Source organism: Zingiber officinale, chromosome 1A (genome assembly GCF_018446385.1).
Source record: "Zingiber officinale cultivar Zhangliang chromosome 1A, Zo_v1.1, whole genome shotgun sequence".
NCBI classification, from domain to species: Eukaryota; Viridiplantae; Streptophyta; class Magnoliopsida; order Zingiberales; family Zingiberaceae; genus Zingiber; species Zingiber officinale.
Window position 1 is genome coordinate 190,639,404 of NC_055987.1, and position 18,313 is coordinate 190,657,716.

The 18,313-nt window shown below is 35.7% G+C and overlaps 2 protein-coding genes across 7 annotated transcripts; both read left to right on the forward strand.

The window, feature by feature from the left end:
* Positions 1–11,197: 11,197 nt before the first annotated feature.
* On the forward strand, positions 11,198–12,753 carry LOC122038845 (probable jasmonic acid carboxyl methyltransferase 2). Its single transcript, XM_042598801.1, has 4 exons — positions 11,198–11,350; positions 11,472–11,888; positions 11,971–12,243; positions 12,333–12,753. Exons 1-4 carry the CDS (start codon positions 11,285–11,287, stop codon positions 12,690–12,692), a joined length of 1,116 nt encoding a protein of 371 aa, XP_042454735.1. The 5' UTR covers positions 11,198–11,284; the 3' UTR covers positions 12,693–12,753.
* Positions 12,754–12,886: 133 nt separating this feature from the next.
* LOC122038843 (probable jasmonic acid carboxyl methyltransferase 2) lies at positions 12,887–16,996 on the forward strand. 6 transcript variants are annotated; one of them, XM_042598798.1, is made up of 7 exons: positions 13,101–13,471; positions 13,562–13,699; positions 14,538–14,656; positions 15,506–15,624; positions 15,717–16,124; positions 16,217–16,483; positions 16,566–16,996. In XM_042598798.1, the coding sequence occupies exons 4-7, from the start codon at positions 15,535–15,537 to the stop codon at positions 16,932–16,934; spliced, it is 1,134 nt and encodes a 377-aa protein (XP_042454732.1). In that variant the 5' UTR covers positions 13,101–13,471; positions 13,562–13,699; positions 14,538–14,656; positions 15,506–15,534; the 3' UTR covers positions 16,935–16,996. The 6 variants fall into 6 exon arrangements, with proteins under 6 accessions (XP_042454729.1, XP_042454730.1, XP_042454732.1 ...); XM_042598800.1 differs by having other exon boundaries at positions 13,592–13,699; XM_042598796.1 differs by lacking the exons at positions 13,101–13,471; positions 13,562–13,699 and adding an exon at positions 12,964–13,029.
* The last annotated feature ends 1,317 nt before the right edge of the window (positions 16,997–18,313 follow it).

Consider the following 18,313-nt stretch of genomic DNA (forward strand, 5'->3'; position numbering starts at 1 on the left):
TTTTGAAGGGCTAATCGTCGACCGAAGTATAGAAATCAATGAATGGACCAAGCCTTTAACCGCCGAAAACGCAAAATGGAGATATTCCTACGAACTGATTTCAAAATTCTAATAATAATAAAATATGATTTTATAATTCCTAAGGATCATCAAGGAGAAGAGAAAGAAGAAAGTCAATGGACAAAGAAGGACAAGAGAAACAAGAAAGTCAATGGACAAAGAAGGAGCAAAGTGATTTCGTAGCAAACAGCAAAGCGGAATATTACTTGCTGAGTGTATTACCACCTCAAGAAGTCAACCGCATCGAAAACTACTCATCAGCCAAAGAACTCTGGGAAAAATTCTTGGAGATTCATGAAGGAACATCCAAAGTGAAGCTCGCACGATGAGACCTCCTTCGAAATCAACTAACAAATGTCCGTCTAGAAAAATGTGAGAAGGTATCTAACTACACGTGAATATCAAGGAGCTGATCATTGGACTGGTCAATCTCGGCGAAAAGGTAACCAACTAGGATTCCGTACGCTACGCACTCAACGCTTTTCCCAGAACTTCAGAATGGACTTCGATCATAGACGCCTACTACATCTCGAAGGACCTAGGGGTAAGTACCTTAGAAGAACTTTTTTCGACTTTAGAATTACATGAAATTAGATGTGCAGGTACAACAAAAGACTCAAGCCAGAACTTGGCCCTAAGAGCCCAAGAAGGACGAATCCAAGTCAAACTCAGATCTGGAAGCATACCAAAAAGCTTAAATGGTAAGAATTTTTTTAAAAAAAATAATTCTAACAAATTTAAAGAAATATAGAATAGAAAAAATTCAAGAAATGAAAGAAAAGTTCGATGCTACCATTGTCAAAAAGGGCACGTAAAGGAGAACTATCCAGAACTCAAGAAGGAAAAAGGCAAAGGACCAAGGCGAAACAAACACAAGAATGTCAATGCTACTTGGGACGAAAGTTCAACATCCAAATCTGAAATAGAAGAATATGCAAGACTAGCACTCATGGCTAGTCATGAAGAATCAAGCAACTCAGAAGCCAGCATCAACGAAGAGGGAGCGACATCAAATGAATGCAATGATGCAGGGAGAGAATCAAGCTTCAGATGGTAAGTAAGGTATGTCTCTTATCTCCTGATCAACTCTATTTAGTATTAAATCGATGTCTAAATCAATATGTAAATTAAAAACCATAAATGAAAAATTGAAAAAAGAAGAATTTAGAAATAAAAATAATCTTAACAAAATCATGTTTAATTGAAGATTTTGATAAATTAAAAATTGAAAATGCTAATTTGAAATAATAAATAGAAAATTTTAAAAATTCTGCATGCTCAGATCTTGTTTTTTCAAATTTTAGAAATTATCAAGGATTAAATTGGTATTATAGATTTCATAAGGGTCAAATAAAATGTAACTAAAAAATATATTCCTATAAAGTACTTGATCAATTCAGTAGGAAAGAACCTATATTTGGTTCCAAAATCATGCTTAGATTAAATTTCTTGCGCACATTTCTAAGTTTTAATATTTATCCTATAATTGCCTAACATTTTAAAAGTGTTTCGTATAATTTATGTTTAAAATTAATTAGAGTTTAATTTTTCCTAGAAAGAGGATCTCATTTCTAATCTATAGAAAAAATTTTAAATTTTTTTTTACTGTTGAATTATTTTTTATAATTTTTTTAATAAAAATAATATTTATTTAATTTAAAATATTTCACAGAGTTATTTTTTGTAAACTTTATTTTTTTGTGAATACTTATCAAGTTATCTATCAGAGGAAAAACTTTCAAAATTTTATTTCCGTTATTGAATTTTCTATGAATTATTTTTAAAAATAATAAATTTTAATATTAAAAATTCTTGAATATTTAATTTTTGAAAATTTATTTTTTTGGTAAAATAATTGCTATATTACATTCTCATAAGAAATTTCAAGATTTTTCGAGCTTATAAACTATTTTTAAATAACTTTTAAAGAAATTACATTTTACTGTAATAAATAATTTATTAGTGCTTAAATGATTTTCCATTATTCATGAAATGATTTTCCATTATTCATGAAAATTTTATTACCACTGTAGGTATATCTGTTTAACTATTATAAAAATTTTCAGAATTTTTTAACAAATAAAAATAATTTTAATTCTAGAATTAGTTTAAATTGCTTTATACATCTCAGAAATCAGTTTTTCGAATTTTAATTCCAATTTTTTTTTCCTAAATATGAGTCACTGTTTGTTTATCCCTTAGAATTTAATTTCAATTTAGTTTAGAGAATATCCCGATTTATAATATGATCAAAGGGGGAGAGTTAGAAGTTAAGTTTAGGGGTAGGTACATTTTTTTTTTAATATATTGCATATCTAATGCTTTAAATTGCATTTAACTTACATATTCATTTACTTTAATGTTTTGTTTTATCCTAACTTAACTTGGGTTGATCCACATCAAAAAGAGAGAGATTGTAAGTACCCCATGGTAATTTTGATGTGATTAACCAAGTCAAGTTAGATCTTGTGTGTGTTTGATACATTGTGTCTAAGTGTGCAGAAACTTAGGAGCACAGGAAGTCGAGTGGAAGATGCAGGTAGCGAGAATGATGACATGGGAGAGAGTCGATGGGCTCGGTGCGTCCGAGGGACGAGGTGCCATGGAAGAGTACGCTGGCGGATGAGAAGGAAGCGCGTGACGTTTTCTTATACACGAGAAGCCAGAGCGGAAGCTTACTCGAAGAGAATACCGGAAAATGGGTTTGGGTGAGCCTTATTCCGGATGACCAAAATCACCCAAGCAAACGAAGCTGAAATGGAGGAGAGCTAGATAGTCAACAAAGAGTTGACTGTCTGGGTGCTCGTACCTCCTGGGACAGCCCAGGCGCCTCCTCACGCACCCTGTTCGAGGGTCATGTCAGTACGGTCTGGGCACCCGTACCTGCTCTTAACACTCGGACCACGAAAGTTTATCCTTAGTTGGCCATTGCGAATCGTTGCAACATGGATAAAGTTTTATCCATGCCTAAGCGCCCGAAGCTGCCACGTCAACAAACGGTCAGATCTGATTAGGAGGCTATAAATAGAGCCCTAGTCTTAGTAGTTTAGAACAACACTGGCAAACAACTTTTGCACTTCATTTTCTAATTTTGTTCTCTACTGTTTTGTGCTTTCAACGTTATAAGAGGCTACTCCACCTTTGAAAGAAGGAGATTTTATTGAGCTTCATTTATCTAGGATTAATAATCCTCTGATTGCAAACCTAGTAAATACTTTTGTCTCTGTCTTTATTTTATGCATTTACTTTCTGTTATTAAACAAGTGTTTGCCTAACTTAGTCTAAAGATTGAGAAAAGTTTATTTTTAATTTCGGGCAATTTACCCTCTCTTTCCGGCCTCAAGGGGACAAACACTGTTCTACGATTAAGGTGGGTAGTTTCTGCTTTGGCCTTTATAGTTTCTTTGATCTTAGTACATGATTATTTATTGTCATATATTGATTAGATAGCAGTTACTGCTTACCATGATTCAACTCTATTTTCTTCTTGAGTTGATATTTAATTGCTTGTAATTAGTTTGATCTATTTGATATCCATACAGTCTCATTTACTATCTATGCTATTTTTACCTGTGCCTTTATGTAGACATATCATAGTATAGGATATTGAGTATCTTACTAGACCTTTGTTTGTTCTTTAGGCTGAAGCCTATACATGAGTAAGATAATACTCTTGATCCTGTCCAAAAATGGGAAGGTGGATGTCGGGGATGTGGTTGCACTACAAGAAATTTGAGATACAACCACACCTAATAGATAACAGTTTTTTAAAAAACTGTTATTTTTTTCCATTTAACAACAGTTTTATTGAAAACCATTGTTGTTGATATTTTTGTTTTATAAAAGACAACGGTTTTTAATAAACTGTTGTTTTATGTATGTCAAAAATAATAATTTTTTAAAATCATTATTTTTAGATTATTTTTTTTTGGTACAACCATGGTTGATAACTAACTATTAATGTTGTTTGTATAGTAATAGATAACAATTTTATTAAATTGTTGTGCATGTATGTGTTTTGGTGTCTAAGACAACGGGAATTATTTTATAACCCTAACTTTTTTCCCCACCTCCTCTCTCAGTCACGTGTGACTATTTTCACCGACGCCTATCGAAGCCACAGCTGCCTTTGTTGACCTCTTCTCCTCCGCCTCCTCTGCTACTCACTTTGCGACCACACGGGGTTCTTCCCTTCCACTGCTCTTCCTTCTCCCTTCACCTTTCCAACCATCTCACATGGCCTCACTGTCGCTAGATCCCCATCATCCGACGGAGCACGACGCCTTCCTTGTTGCCGCTGCTCCTTCCCAGAGCTCTCAGGTGGGTGAGGGTAAGGTATTATCCTCTCAATCCTCCTTGCTTTTCTTCATCCCCCTTCATATTTCTTCACGTTGTCTGTCGTTGGTTTTCCTATTTCCAGTTGTTGGTATTCTAGGTGATTCGAACTGTGTGCCTTGATGTGAATGATTTTTTTGCTCGTTGATTTTATTTTTCCAATCCTCCTTGGTACATTATTTTGTAAGGTTGAAGGCCTCAATTTTTTTGTTCTCTTAAACAACCCCAGTTTTTTGATAAATTTTTAGATAGCGTAACTTTCATTGTCCTGCTCGATCTCTTCATCTCTTATATGTAGTGTTATTCATAGTTATCCTTTTTCATTTTTCATGATTTTCAGCTGTTCATTAGCTTTTCCTTTTTTAAGATCTCACAGTTTTATGCATTCTAGTGATAGCATTTTATTTCAATTGTATGCAAATCTCTCTATGGTTGGTTTTGTTGTGGATGGCAGTCCCAGCCATGGTCATTGTTGCTAAGATATTCTTTGTAGGTTTGCTTGATACTGTATTTTTAACTCCCCATTTTACGAGCGTTAATGTATTATAGAAACATTTTCCACTTTCACAGTTGTGAACAGATGTGTACCAGAGATATTCAATTTTTTGTTTTCATCATTCTTTTCCTATAACATGTTTTGGAGATTAAGTCTCATCAACACGCTTTGTCTTATGTGAACTAGAGATATTAAAAAATACATATCATTATTTTTTTAGTAACGTGTTTTGGGGATTTTAATTAGTGTCATAGATGCACTATTTGTTTTCTGGCCTCTAGTTATTTAGTTTGCATGTGTTACTCCTATATCCAGTTTAGTCAAGACAAGGCTTGGGTCTTAGCTTTTCGAGTCTTTTGTGTTTACATGTTTGTTGGTTTTGACCCACATCCAATTCCTAGTTTATGGGCAACCTAAAATTAGTAACCAAACATGCAAAGTGTCAAAATATTTCCAGCCATCTAGAGGGAAAAACCCCTTGTATGATGCTATAGTACTTTCTTTTATATGAATGCACAATGCTTCATTATTATAGCTCCTTTTGATTTGGTCAAATTTATGGTGGCTTTTAACTATAAGAATGCCTTTTCTGATTGTAATGATTTGTAAATGCTATAGAGACTTGGCATGGAATCCTAATTATTGATTTTGTAGATGTTCATCAATGCTTTTGATAAAACTGCCGACTTGGATGTTCTAGACCACCCAATTCCAAACTTCATCTACTACATGGTATTATATTGTCTTATATTGATAAACTATTTTGTCTCAGTTTTTCTGGCTTTGAACTATGTCATCAGGGATTTTTTTTCTCTCAGTTTACTGAGCTTCTATGTTAGTTGCTAACTCTTGTTTGATTGCAAGTATTCATGTTCCTTGAGTAACTCTAAGTATCGACCTTCATATTTATTGTTTTACAATTTTTAGTTGTTTTATTTTTGCATACATGTTACTACCAATTATGTAAATAAAACTTCTTGTTCATAATGAATCTCAGCAAGCTTCTGTTGCTGAGGAAAATGAAGCAGTGTTCATAATAGTTCATTATATCTATGAAACACGTATACTTTGAATAATTTAACTCTTTTGCATAGTGTTCATAATAGTTCTAAATAGTTTGATTGTTTTCATTATTAATTGTATAAAAAGTTCAGATTCCTTATAGATAAATGTTTAATACTATGTGATCAATCACTTCTTAATGCAAATTGTGTCCCTCTTTTTCAGTTTTTTCTTGCAGATTTTTGAATATCGATGTTTTATTCCCGTCACAACTGCATATGCTCATGATTCACATGATTCTTTCTTAAAGGTTGAATCTTGATGTGAAATCTATCTCTTATTGTCACTTATGCCCTTCAAATTTGCTGAGAGTTGCAAGAGGTCTGTTTTTTTTCACACAATTATTCTTCTATTGAGGTCTATTTTTTCTTAGAAGCTTATCTTGAGATGCATGAAATGTAATAATATTACATTTCAATTATTTGATGGTTATGTGACATTTAGGTCGTGCAATTAGAATATGGTGTACAATTTTAATTTCTAATTTGTAATATATATCTTTATTCGAGCAGGTGTCCTCAAGAATATTGGGAAGAATGCCGAAAAGTCGAAAAAAAAGAAAGACTTTAGCAGGTTAAGGAACATTGGGAGCTACAATTGCACCTCTTCACTAGCATCTAAGTAAAAAAATCTCGTGTTGTAAATATTATTTTTGAATGTTAGAAAATTGTATATTAAATTTTATTTTTAAATTTAGTATTTTGAATGATTTATAATACTAGAATTTTTTTTTTTTTTTATTTTTATCTAAAAAAGACAACGATTTTTCACCGTTGTCATATGCAGTATAAAACTGTTGTTAAAAGCACACACTCAAAGAAAAGACAACGATTTTTCACTGTTGTCTTTGAGCGTGTGCTTTTAACAACAGGGTCTTTAACAACAGTTTTAAATTGCCTACGACAACGGTAAAAAACTGTTGTCTTTAACCTTTTTTCTTGTAGTGTTGTTGTGCTGACTGGATGTAGATCGCACTCCGCTCTGTAAAACAAGCAAGTCAGTGTCGAGCCAAAGAAGGAGTCCCCGACGTTGGCCCTCCGGCGCTCAAGTCAGTCACCGAAACTGTAGAAGAAAGTGGAGTAACAATAGCACAAGCGCAAACAATGAATAACACCTATCTCTGCTGGTGTATGGAACCCCTTTTATATAGAGCTTTGGTGGGTGACATGGACGCTCCTCGAGGTATGAGCACGTTCTTCAAGTTATCCTATGAAAGGACCTGTCAGGAAAGTACCTCTAACAACATACCTTAATAGGGCATGCATACCCCTGACAAGACAGTAGAAGTTTCCACCGTACGATCCGCCCGTTGACCATGTGCCTCGTGTCAGTGGCACTATCTCCCAAAAGGATATCAAGAGATACGTCAATGATCCCGCTATTCGGCCGAGTGGGGTACCCGCTCGACTGGAATTATTCTGCTCGGTCAACCTCAACTGTTCTTCCTTGTGGTGATTGGGTATAGTAGACTGCATCCTCCCGATCGGGCAGACACTCCGGTCTCCTTAGTGTTCGGTCACTCTACACTAAGTGTCTGGAGATCTTACCAAATTGTTCCGAGCTAGACGAGTGGGCAGCTCGGACAAGCCTCTTGTTGATCGGACATTGTCTGCCCTGACCGACCATTGTAGTCAACCTCCGCTCAGGCACCGTAGGTGAGCCCTTTAACACCCTGACGTTGACCACTTTGACTTTGACCTCCACCTCGGTAGTTGACTCGTACCGGGCGGGTCCTCATTTATCACCACATCACAAGTCTTCCCCTCAAGTCTAGTCGAAGGAGGTTGCAAGTCCAACTGACTAAACAAGTAGCATCTCCGGTGACCTCCACATCTGATCAGACCATTTGTGCTTTCGAGTTTCTGATCGGCTTACACATCTTCATCGTTCGACATCATATCGCTAACTTGGGTTGGTAGCTGCTGCTCGGATCATACCCCATAAGGCTAATGATGAATTGGTCGTTCGGTTGTGTCATAATCAAATATTTGTGCCACTCGGGACGGTTGACGACTATACTTAGCAAATTTTTTTCCCCTACGCTCTATCGGATGAGCTCCCTGTGATAGTAGGTGACAGCAACAACAACAACAACCAAGCATTTTCCCACTAGGTGGGGTCGGCTGTATGAATCTTTTACGCCATTGAGCTCTATTTTCGACTATATCATCATTTATATTTAAATAAATTTTATCTTATTTTATTATTGCTAACCAAGTCTTTTTTCGTCTTCCTCTTCCTCGTTTGATAAATGTGTTGTTGATTATAGAAGGAATCTGTGTCATAATTATTTAGGTCGATGATGTCCCTTTAAGGAGCTCATAAGAATTATCATGTAAATCCTGCAGGTGAACTTAGTTCGGCATGATAATAAAATTGAGTGACACTACTCTTGGAATCAGATGTTAATTAATTGAGTTGTCAATAACTCATTTAATTAACGGACATACGATATCTTAAACACGGGGAGATTAACGCACTCATGATAAGAAGGAGCTCATATTGTAATATGGATCAGTGCAGTAGTTCAATAATAACATTTTAGTGGTATGAGTTATTATTGATGGACTTGAGTTGGGTGTTCGGGCCGGATACAGGAAGCACAAGCCCATCAAGAGGTCTAAACTAATTCCTCCTCTAGGTCCCTGTTGTAACCTCTATATAAAGTCTCGCATCCACCTATCCAAGAGTTAATTGGTGTTATTTTGTTTTCGGCGCCACCACATCTCTTCCTTGCTAGGGCCGACCACACCTCTTCCTCCTAGGGTCGGCGCCACACTTCTTCCTCCTAGAGTCGGCGCCACTCCCTCTTCTCTTAGGGTCGGCGCCCCCTCCTCCTTGGTGGGCGGCGACTTGGAGAAGAGGAAGAAGACAAGAAGAAAGAAGAGGAAAAGGCGCCCCATCCTAAAGCTTCACTTGGTGGCCGACGATTTGGAGAAACGAAGGGAAGGGTGTTTGTTGTCTTGGTAGATCGTCGTCCACACGACGTCCAAGAAGAGGAGAGGAATACAGTAGAAGATCAAAAGATCTTTAGTTACAAAGGAAAGATACAACTAGTTTTTTAATTCCACTGCGTAATTAATTTAGTTTTCTTTGTATCGATTTTGAATATTAATACAAGAGGCCAGTGATCTTGTACTTCGATCAAGGTGTACTTTAATCAGGCAAGAACTTGCTTGATTGATCAAATACATGTTTGATCGAATATGCGGATTGTTAGAAAAAATTTTGTACTTATATAATTTTTATATAAAAAAATTTAAACAGAATAAAATTTCAACGTTTTCAAATATAAGAGATGGGGGCATTGCTATATAAATAGGTTAAAATTTTTTCCTCTTGAGGCATGTGCAAGCCACGCCGATTTTGATTGGAATCGGTCCTAGCTACCGGTCGAAATGAGAGACGATTTGCTGATTGAAGCCGCATGGGTTTCCCTATTTGAAAGTCAATCTGACTTTGAGTGTAAGTGGTATTTTATTGTCGAGCTGGAATTGCCGAGCTGCTCGTTTGATTCTGCAGGGGGCTTGCTGAGGCTTCCGTTACGTTATCGATCAGATCAGGGCTGTCTCAGGTGAAGAAAAAGAATTTAATATTTTTTAAATAAATCTTGAAGTCTTTTGGTAAAAATAAAAATATAATATTTTTAAATAAATATTATTAAAAATTTTTAATTTTATTATTTATAATAAAAGATGAAATTTGTTATCTTAACAGTTCAATACGACCGATCCTACGACCAAGTTACAGTTGATAACTGCGGGAAGAATATTTTTCTTAGCTTTGTCGAAATTCGACATCTTATCCATTGTAATATTTATCCCGTATTAACCAACTCAACTATGTCCCTGAGACAAAATTTAATTTTATTAGTAAAATTTAAAAGAATAGTTTCATAGATTACCAATAATTATTTATACAATTAGAAGTAGTGACCAATTAAGTTACATATCAATAACTTTATCTTATATCAAACCCCACTTTTTTATTATTAATAAAATTTAAAAAAATTAAAAATATTTTATATTAACTAATTTAGAATCAAGAAATAAATTATTGTAATACTTTTAATATACATTATAATTATAAGTTTTTTAAAAAAATTATCAATCATTTTTAATTTCTAGGAAGGAAAATCTTGACACGGGGTAAAATTATTATGTGACCTAGAGGAAATAGATTTGTGTATTAGATATAGTCACTACTACGTATAATAAACTTTTCTTCGGAATCCAACAATAGTTTCTTGAATTAAATTATTTTTTTATCAATTTTAACTTTGATTAATTATTAATAAAATTTATTTAGCTAAAAATATTTAATTAGAAAATATCGATGAATTATTAAAAAGATTAGTGAAAGAAAAATAAAATTTAAGAAAGAAATAATATATAATATTAAATATGCTTTTGATAAAAGTATTTTTATAAAAAAATATTAATTAAGTATAATCAATAACTATTTTTAATTTATTAACAAAATTAAATTTTGATTAATAAATTAAAATTTTATAAGTAAAAAATGTAAAATTACTAATTAAATTTTAATAAAAAAAAATTACTAAACAAATCTAATTTTAATATAAAAAAATTAAAAATATCAATTAAATCTAACACGAATAAAAAAAATTCAGATTTAATTTATAAAAAATTTAAAATTTTTGATCAAATATAGTTTAATTAGTAAAAAATTTAAATTACTGATCAAAATAAATTTTGACTAAAATTTATTTTAGTCATAATTTTAAATATTTTAGTCAACATTCCGTTCGACACCTTCAAGATTGGCACTGATGAGGAAGACTACCGGAGAGAGATCTCGTTGACCTCCCTTTACGTTGACCTTCACCTAAACACATATCTTAACCTTTGGGACACGTGGAGGCTCCGCCTATTCAACACATCAATAGCCCTACGTAACTTGGCACTATCCTCAACGGGAAGTACGATGGCAAATGGCAGCCGTGCCGTGATTGAATCCTTGATCGCCTATCAATTTGGAATTGACATACTCGATGACTTATTTGAAAGATACGCCGAGAAAATCTCAATGACATACTTGATTAGTCAACATTTGCCTCCTCTTCACTTATTTTTTCTAAGGAATTTCAATGTGACAGGGCATCTTCCATGCTCTTTGCCTTATCTTCCTTTGACTTAGATTGCAAATTCAAATGACATCTTCCTTCCTTCCTTCCTTAGCAAGTATACGATGAAGAATTTCTTAGTTACCATTTGCTTGTTGGCTATATAAAAACTTGTGTCAAGAAACAAAGAGAGCACAAGAGTCTCTCCTCTTTTTTTTTGGGATTTTTTTTTTCAGAGTTAAAACATGGCTGAGAATCTACCAACTAGGCAAGGAGAGGTTGAACAGATACTCGCTAATTCTTCGGATCAAGTTAGTTTCGATGTTTTTAACTTTATCTCAATCTTATTTTGGTCTTTGCAATCCAAGTCATGTATATATATATATATATTGTTCTAAATATATCGATCTGTGTGTTCGTGTTTGCGTTTAGAGAAAGGTAATTATCATGGCAAAATCCATATTGGAGAAAGCCACAGAGCAACTGTGCAGGACACTGTTTCTCGACCGAATTACCATTGTGGACCTCGGTTGTTCTTCGGGCCCAAACGCTCTTTCAGTGGTCTCTCAAGTTCTCGACATTATTAGTAAGTTAGACGAACGACAGTCGAAGGAGGAGGAGAGGACACTTCCGGAAATCCAATTCATCCTGAACGACCTACCATCGAATGACTTCAACAGTGTTTTTCAATCGCTGGAAGAGTTCAACAAGAAGATTAAGGAAGAAAGAGGAAATCTACTCGTGCCATATTACGTTGCAGCTGCTTCAGGGTCTTTCCATGGGAGACTTTTTCCTTCTTCAACTGTTCAATTCTTTTACTGTTCCACTAGTCTCCATTGGCTGTCTCAGGTTAGCTAATCAGCTTATTTAATCAATTGAATGACTTATAATTTTTGTTGTTTGTTGAACTTGTCGATTAAAAAAATATTAGGCTCCTAGAGAACTTGGGAGTGCAGAAGCTATTTCACAAAACAGAGGAAATATTTACTTTACGAGGACAAGCCCCCCTTGGATAGTTAAAGCATATCGAGAACAATTTCGAAGAGATTTCTCTACATTTCTCGAGTCTCGCTTCGAAGAATTAAGTGTTGGTGGAGGAGCATTGTTAATATTTCCCGGAAGAGAAGGAGAAGATGAAGATGGTGACATATTTAACCACATTTCTGAATTATTTTCTGATTCCCTCAATGCAATGGCTGAAGAGGTACCCTTTTTCTTATTTGAATTTGCAATTGCTACTTGCTACGATACAAATAAATATGGAGTTGAGAACCTTTTAATTTCAAAAACTAGGGGATCATTTCAAAAGCTAAATTGGATGCTTTCAACATGCCATTCTACTCGCCATTGTTGGAGGAAGTGAAATCAATAATTCTCAATGAAAGCTCATTCGACATAGAACAAGCACACTTGCTAAGCTACAAATGGCTTGATGCCACAAAACTCGACATTCTACGAGATGGGAAGATGATTGCGAACGGTTTTCGTGCCTGGAATGAATCCCTGTTCGCCCATCACTTCGGGGATGCCATCCTTGATGAACTATTTGAAAGATTTGCTGAAAGAGTTTCAAGAGGAATTCTTGAAGAAAAGCTCACTAACTGTACTGTATCTAATATTATCATTGAGTTGAAGAAGAACACTCCACCATAATCATATGTATCGATCCCCTTTTGAGTATGAAATAAAAATTGCAAAAGAAAGTTAATATGAAGGAAAATTCAAAGCTTGAAAATTTGATCAATTAATCCAATGTCATGCTTGATTGGCTAGATGAATAGTCAATCTGACAGCGAAGGTTTGCATTATTTTCAATCCTCTTAGCTTGGATTGCAAGTTAAAATGACGTCTTGGATTTGGATGACTACAAAGCCATCCTTAGCAAGTATAAGACGAAGAGATTCTTAGTCATATAAAGGCTTGTTTCAAGAAACAAAGAGAGCAGAGGACTCGATCTCAGTCGGTGGCTGTGCCGGAGATTATTACGACGGTACATATCTTCTTCTCTTCTTTTTCGGGAGATTTTAATTTTTGGAGTTAAAACATGTTAAGTATTTAAAAAAAAAAAAAAACGAGCGAATGGGTCTCACTGCCACCCCCATACTCATGCACGTGCACCCCTTTTTTTCCTTTTTCTACTCCTCCTCTTTCTCTTCTCTAGCGGCGACGAGCAACAGGGCTCTCCCTGTTCTTATTCTCCAAGTTTGCAACCCCTTCTCTTCTTCTTTTCTCTTCTCCAACGGCAACAAGTTTCTCCTTCCTTACTGTCCTACTTCTCGACAACATCGTCGGAGCTCCTCGGAGTGTGCCAGAGCTCGTCAGACCACTAGGAAAGAAGGGAAAACAAAGCCATAGTTACTGCCCTCTTTTCTAGCCAAGCACAACAGCCACCGGAGCTAGCTCGCCATGACAACCGGTGAAAAAGGGAAAAGGTTTTTCCTTGCCCCTTTACTATCCTAGCAGCCTTCTTTATTTTTCAACCATCCCTAACTGCCATAGTTACCTTTCGTCTTCTCTAACAGTTGTCCTAGCTGCTGTCCTTTTCTTGGCAGCACCGTCGGAGTTCGCCGGAATTAGCTGAGACGGCCAACGACAAAGGGAAAACAACCCTAGTTGCTGCCCTCTTTTTTTTCCAGCAACCATAGAAAAATCCTTAGAAGGTATACTTTATGCTTTGGGTTAATTGATGTGTAGTTAGGAGGGTTATCTAGATTAGAACAGATATTTCATTTAGGAATGCGAAGTGGTACGTGATAGCGAGATAAAAAATAATGATCTAGTGGCTTCGAGTCGTAGATCATGTTCAAATTTATGTCATGATTTTATTATCATTTTGATTATTGGAGTTGTTATATTTTATAAATACGAGTTCGAGCGGAGCACGGTGACCTACCGACACTCGAAGATTTTGCTGTAAATAAAGTGGATACATCTCTCTTTACTCTTATATATTTATCCTTTGCGTGAATAAAGCAATAATGAAATTATATATATTTGTATAATTATTTTTAAAAGGGAATTAAAAATGATATTTAAAATAGTGAAATGAGTATTAAATAATTAAATCATTGGGGGATAAATAGTTGATATTATTTCTGGTTCACATGCAGGTTTATATTGGGATTTATATGGGAAGAGTGGTTTTTAAAATTAAAGAAATATTCTGCATTACTTTTCTGTTGATACCTGCCTTTTTGACTTACTCGACCTTCTATACTCCATGCTTATGATATTCCATCTGTTGATGCTTGTAGTTTTTTATATGTGAACCCTAGGATGATAAGTTAAAAGATTTGATATGAAAATGTTAACTTAATTGACCATTTGATATGAAAAGAGAATAATTATGATAAATGGATAAAATGGAATCTTTAAAGTGTAAGAAAGATGGTAAATGAAGAATATTAAAAAGTGAAGACCATGAGTCCATGAGCCTAGTTTTGTACCAGAGCTTTATACTAGAGTACTAACTGCCCACATGTTATTGTGGTAGCGCAGCGGCCCGCGGTCCAGAGTACCTGACCGTACACCCGAGGCGTGGTGGCGTGATGTAGCCCTCAGTCAGTGTTTATTATGTCTTCCACTGGTGAGGGCTGATAGCCCGTACGTCAGATGATGTATGCGACAGTTTTATATTCTGAGGAGGTTTTTAGTCTATTCATGTGATATTACACTCTGATGATATTGGCTCTAGTGATTGACTTTTTAGTTGATTTATCATATTTAGACTATGGATATACATATCGATATTACCATGGTAACTTGTATACCGATTGATTAAATAATAAGATTGATGAATTGATTTTAATTGATGATGACAAATGATGATAAGATGAAGATCCTAAACTCTAATATAAAAATTTTACCTGATTATAGATAATGAGAAGATGATTATACATATATATATATAAATGTAGAACTTTAAAAATAACCTAAAGTTGTAACAAAAGATTGTGAATTACTCTACTTCTTTGACTTCTTAAACAAGATTAAATTCATGCACATCTATCTTGAGTATCCACTTAGCCATTTGGCTAAATTTTTACATTCCTTGGCCTCTAGTTTTGCAGGCGCAGGGATCCTTTTGATATTGTAGTTGATTTTGGACTTCCATAGAGTTGCTCAGAGATCTCGACGTGCTGATTTTCTGATTTATTTTACTTTTATTTCGATGTACTTACATTTCTGCAATTTTATTACAGATGTCGTTTATCTATATAGTAATTGTAGTCTACGAAAACTAGGACATATATATATATATATATATATATATATATATATATATATATATATATATATATATATACTTGGTTATTCTGTTTTGATAGTTCCTAGGATTTCTTTATATTATATGGTCACCGAGTGAGGTACCGGAAACTATACCTCCGGGGCGTGACAAAACATGGCTAAGAATCTACCAATTCTCGTCATATATTCACTATAAACCTGGCTTGTATATTGTACAGCTAGCTACTGAAAGAGCTAGCAACGTACCATGGAGGCGAGGCAAGCAGAGGTTGAACAGATACTTCAAATGGCTGAAGGGGATGGAGAATATAGCTATGCCGCTAATTCTCGGGGTCATGTTAGTTTTGATGTTTTCACTTTATCTCAATCTTAATTATTTTGGTCTGATTTCTAAATAAATTGATATATGTGTTCATGTTTGTGATTTAGAGAAAGCTAATTATTATGACACAAGCCATGTTGGAGAATGCCATAGAGCAAATGTTCAAGACATTGCTCCTTGAGAGAATTACTATTGTGGATCTCGGTTGTTCTTCAGGCCCCAACACCTTGTTAGTGCTCTCTCAAGCTCTAGACATTATCAGTAAGTTACATAAACAATCGAAGGAGGAGACACTTCCAGAAATCCAATTCATCTTGAACGACCTGCCATCGAATGACTTCAACAGTGTTTTTCAATCCTTGGAAGAGTTCAAAATGAAGATTAAGGAAGAAAGAGAAAAGCTACTTATACCATATTATGTTGCAGCTGTTCCAGGGTCATTCCATGGGAGACTCTTTCCTTCTTCGACTGTTCATTTCTTTCACTCTTCCACTAGTCTCCATTGGCTATCGCAGGTATATTATCATTTTAATGACTTATAATTTTTATTTGTTGAAATAAATTAGCATTGTTTGTTTTCTAAATTGTCTAATTAAAAAACTATTAGGCTCCTAAAGAACTCGAGAGTGCACAAGGTATTCCACAAAACAAAGGAAATATTTACTTCACGAGGAGAAGCCCCCCTTGGATAGTAGAAGCATATCGAGAACAATTTCAAAGAGATTTCTCTATATTTCTCAAGTCTCGCTTCGAAGAATTAAGTGTCGGAGGAGGAGCATTGTTAACATTTCCCGGAAGAGAAGATGAAGATGGTGACATATTTATTCACATTTCCGAACTATTTTCTGAGTCCCTCAATGCAATGGCCGAAGAGGTACCCATGGTTATTTGAATTTGCAATGACTACTTGCTAAGATACAAATATGGAATTGAAACTGTTTAAGTTCAAAAACTAGGGGATCATTTCAAAAGCTAAATTGGATGCTTTCAACATGCCATTCTACTCGCCATTGTTGGAGGAAGTGAAGTCAATAATTCTCAGTGAAAGTTCATTCCACATAGAACGAGCACACTTGTTAAGCCACAAATGGCTCGAGAATCATGATGCCACAGAGCCTGACATTGTACCAGATGGGAAGAACATCGCAAACAGTTTTCGTGCCGGGACTGAATCCCTGTTTGGTCGTCACTTCGGGGATGCCATCCTTGATGATCTATACGAAAGAATTGCTGAAAAAGTTTCAAGGAGCATTGTTGAAGAAAAGTTCACTAACTGTAATGTATCTAATATTGTCATTGAGTTGAAGAAGAACACTCCAACATAGTCATGTGTGCGGATGCACTAGAAGTGAGCAAACAGTGATACTGTATCGATACTTGTCATGAGGAATTATGTGTCGGAGGAGGAATGGTGTTAGCATTTCAAAGAAGCGATCACATAGACAATGAATGATATGCTAAATCAATTTTGTAGAATTTGCATAGAAGAATTCCGCGGTCAATTTTCTAACATGTCAAAAGACTTTCAGGTGCCAAAGCTTATTTTACTAAGTAGACAAAATTGTTTAAAAACATGTGAAAAATAACTCATCTAGAAGAAGGATAAGCTTGAAACTTCTTCACTGTTTATATACGCCGAGAAAGTCTCTGCTGCGGTGATAAAAAAAAAAAAAATCCACATTTCAACATGTGAAAAATAACTCATCTAGAAGAAGGATAAGCTTGAAACTTCTCTACTGTTTATATACGCCGAGAAAGTCTCTGCTGCGGTGATAAAAAAAAAAAAGATCCACTAAATTTGGATCAAAGGACGGATATAACATCTTACGTGGAGGTAAGATAGTCAAGGATAAAAAGCCGGATGCTAAGGGGCCAAGCAGTTCTCTCTAGTAATGGAAAAAGCCAGACGCTAAGCGACCAAGCAGTTCTCTCCAGTAATGACTGATCGGATTTGTATTGCTCGATCGATAAAGGGCCGGTCTGAGCTGATCATCCGTTCAGCCAAGATCATCAGACGATCGTCACAAAGCATAGGAGCGTGCGTATGACTGGAGCGTTAGTTCGGTCGGGCAGAAACTAACTATCAAGACCTGTTGCCTATAGAGGCCGAGCGGAGGTTGACTACGATGGCCGGTCGGGTAGACAATGTCCGATCGGCAACAAGCTTCCTCGAGCGAAAGGAGATAAGCTACTATACCCAATCACCACAAGGAAGAACAGCCGAGGCCTACCGAGCGAAAGAGTTTAAGCCGAGCGGCTTCCTCACTCAACCGATCAGAGGGATCATTGATGTATCTCGGGATATCCTTTTAAGAACGCTGACACAGGGCCTGGTCAACAAGCGAATTGTATGACGACAAATCGAGGGACGTGCCGACTACTAATTGGAAAATGTGTCCATGACCACATGCCCACGACCAATTGAAAAATGAGTCCATGATCAATGGGAGAACGTGCCCATGCCTTGAAAAATGCACACATCGCCCACCAGGGCATCATATAAAGGGGGTTCCGTACATCGGCGCAGGTACATATTATTCACTTTTTTTACGCTTGTGCTATTGTTGTTCCACCTTCTTTTTCGCACCGGTGATTAACTTGAGCGTCGAAAGGTCAACGTCGGGGACCCCTTCCTTGGTTCGGCACAAACGTTTCTTGTGCTGCAGATCGGAGCATGGTTTACATCCAGTTAACGCAGTAACCA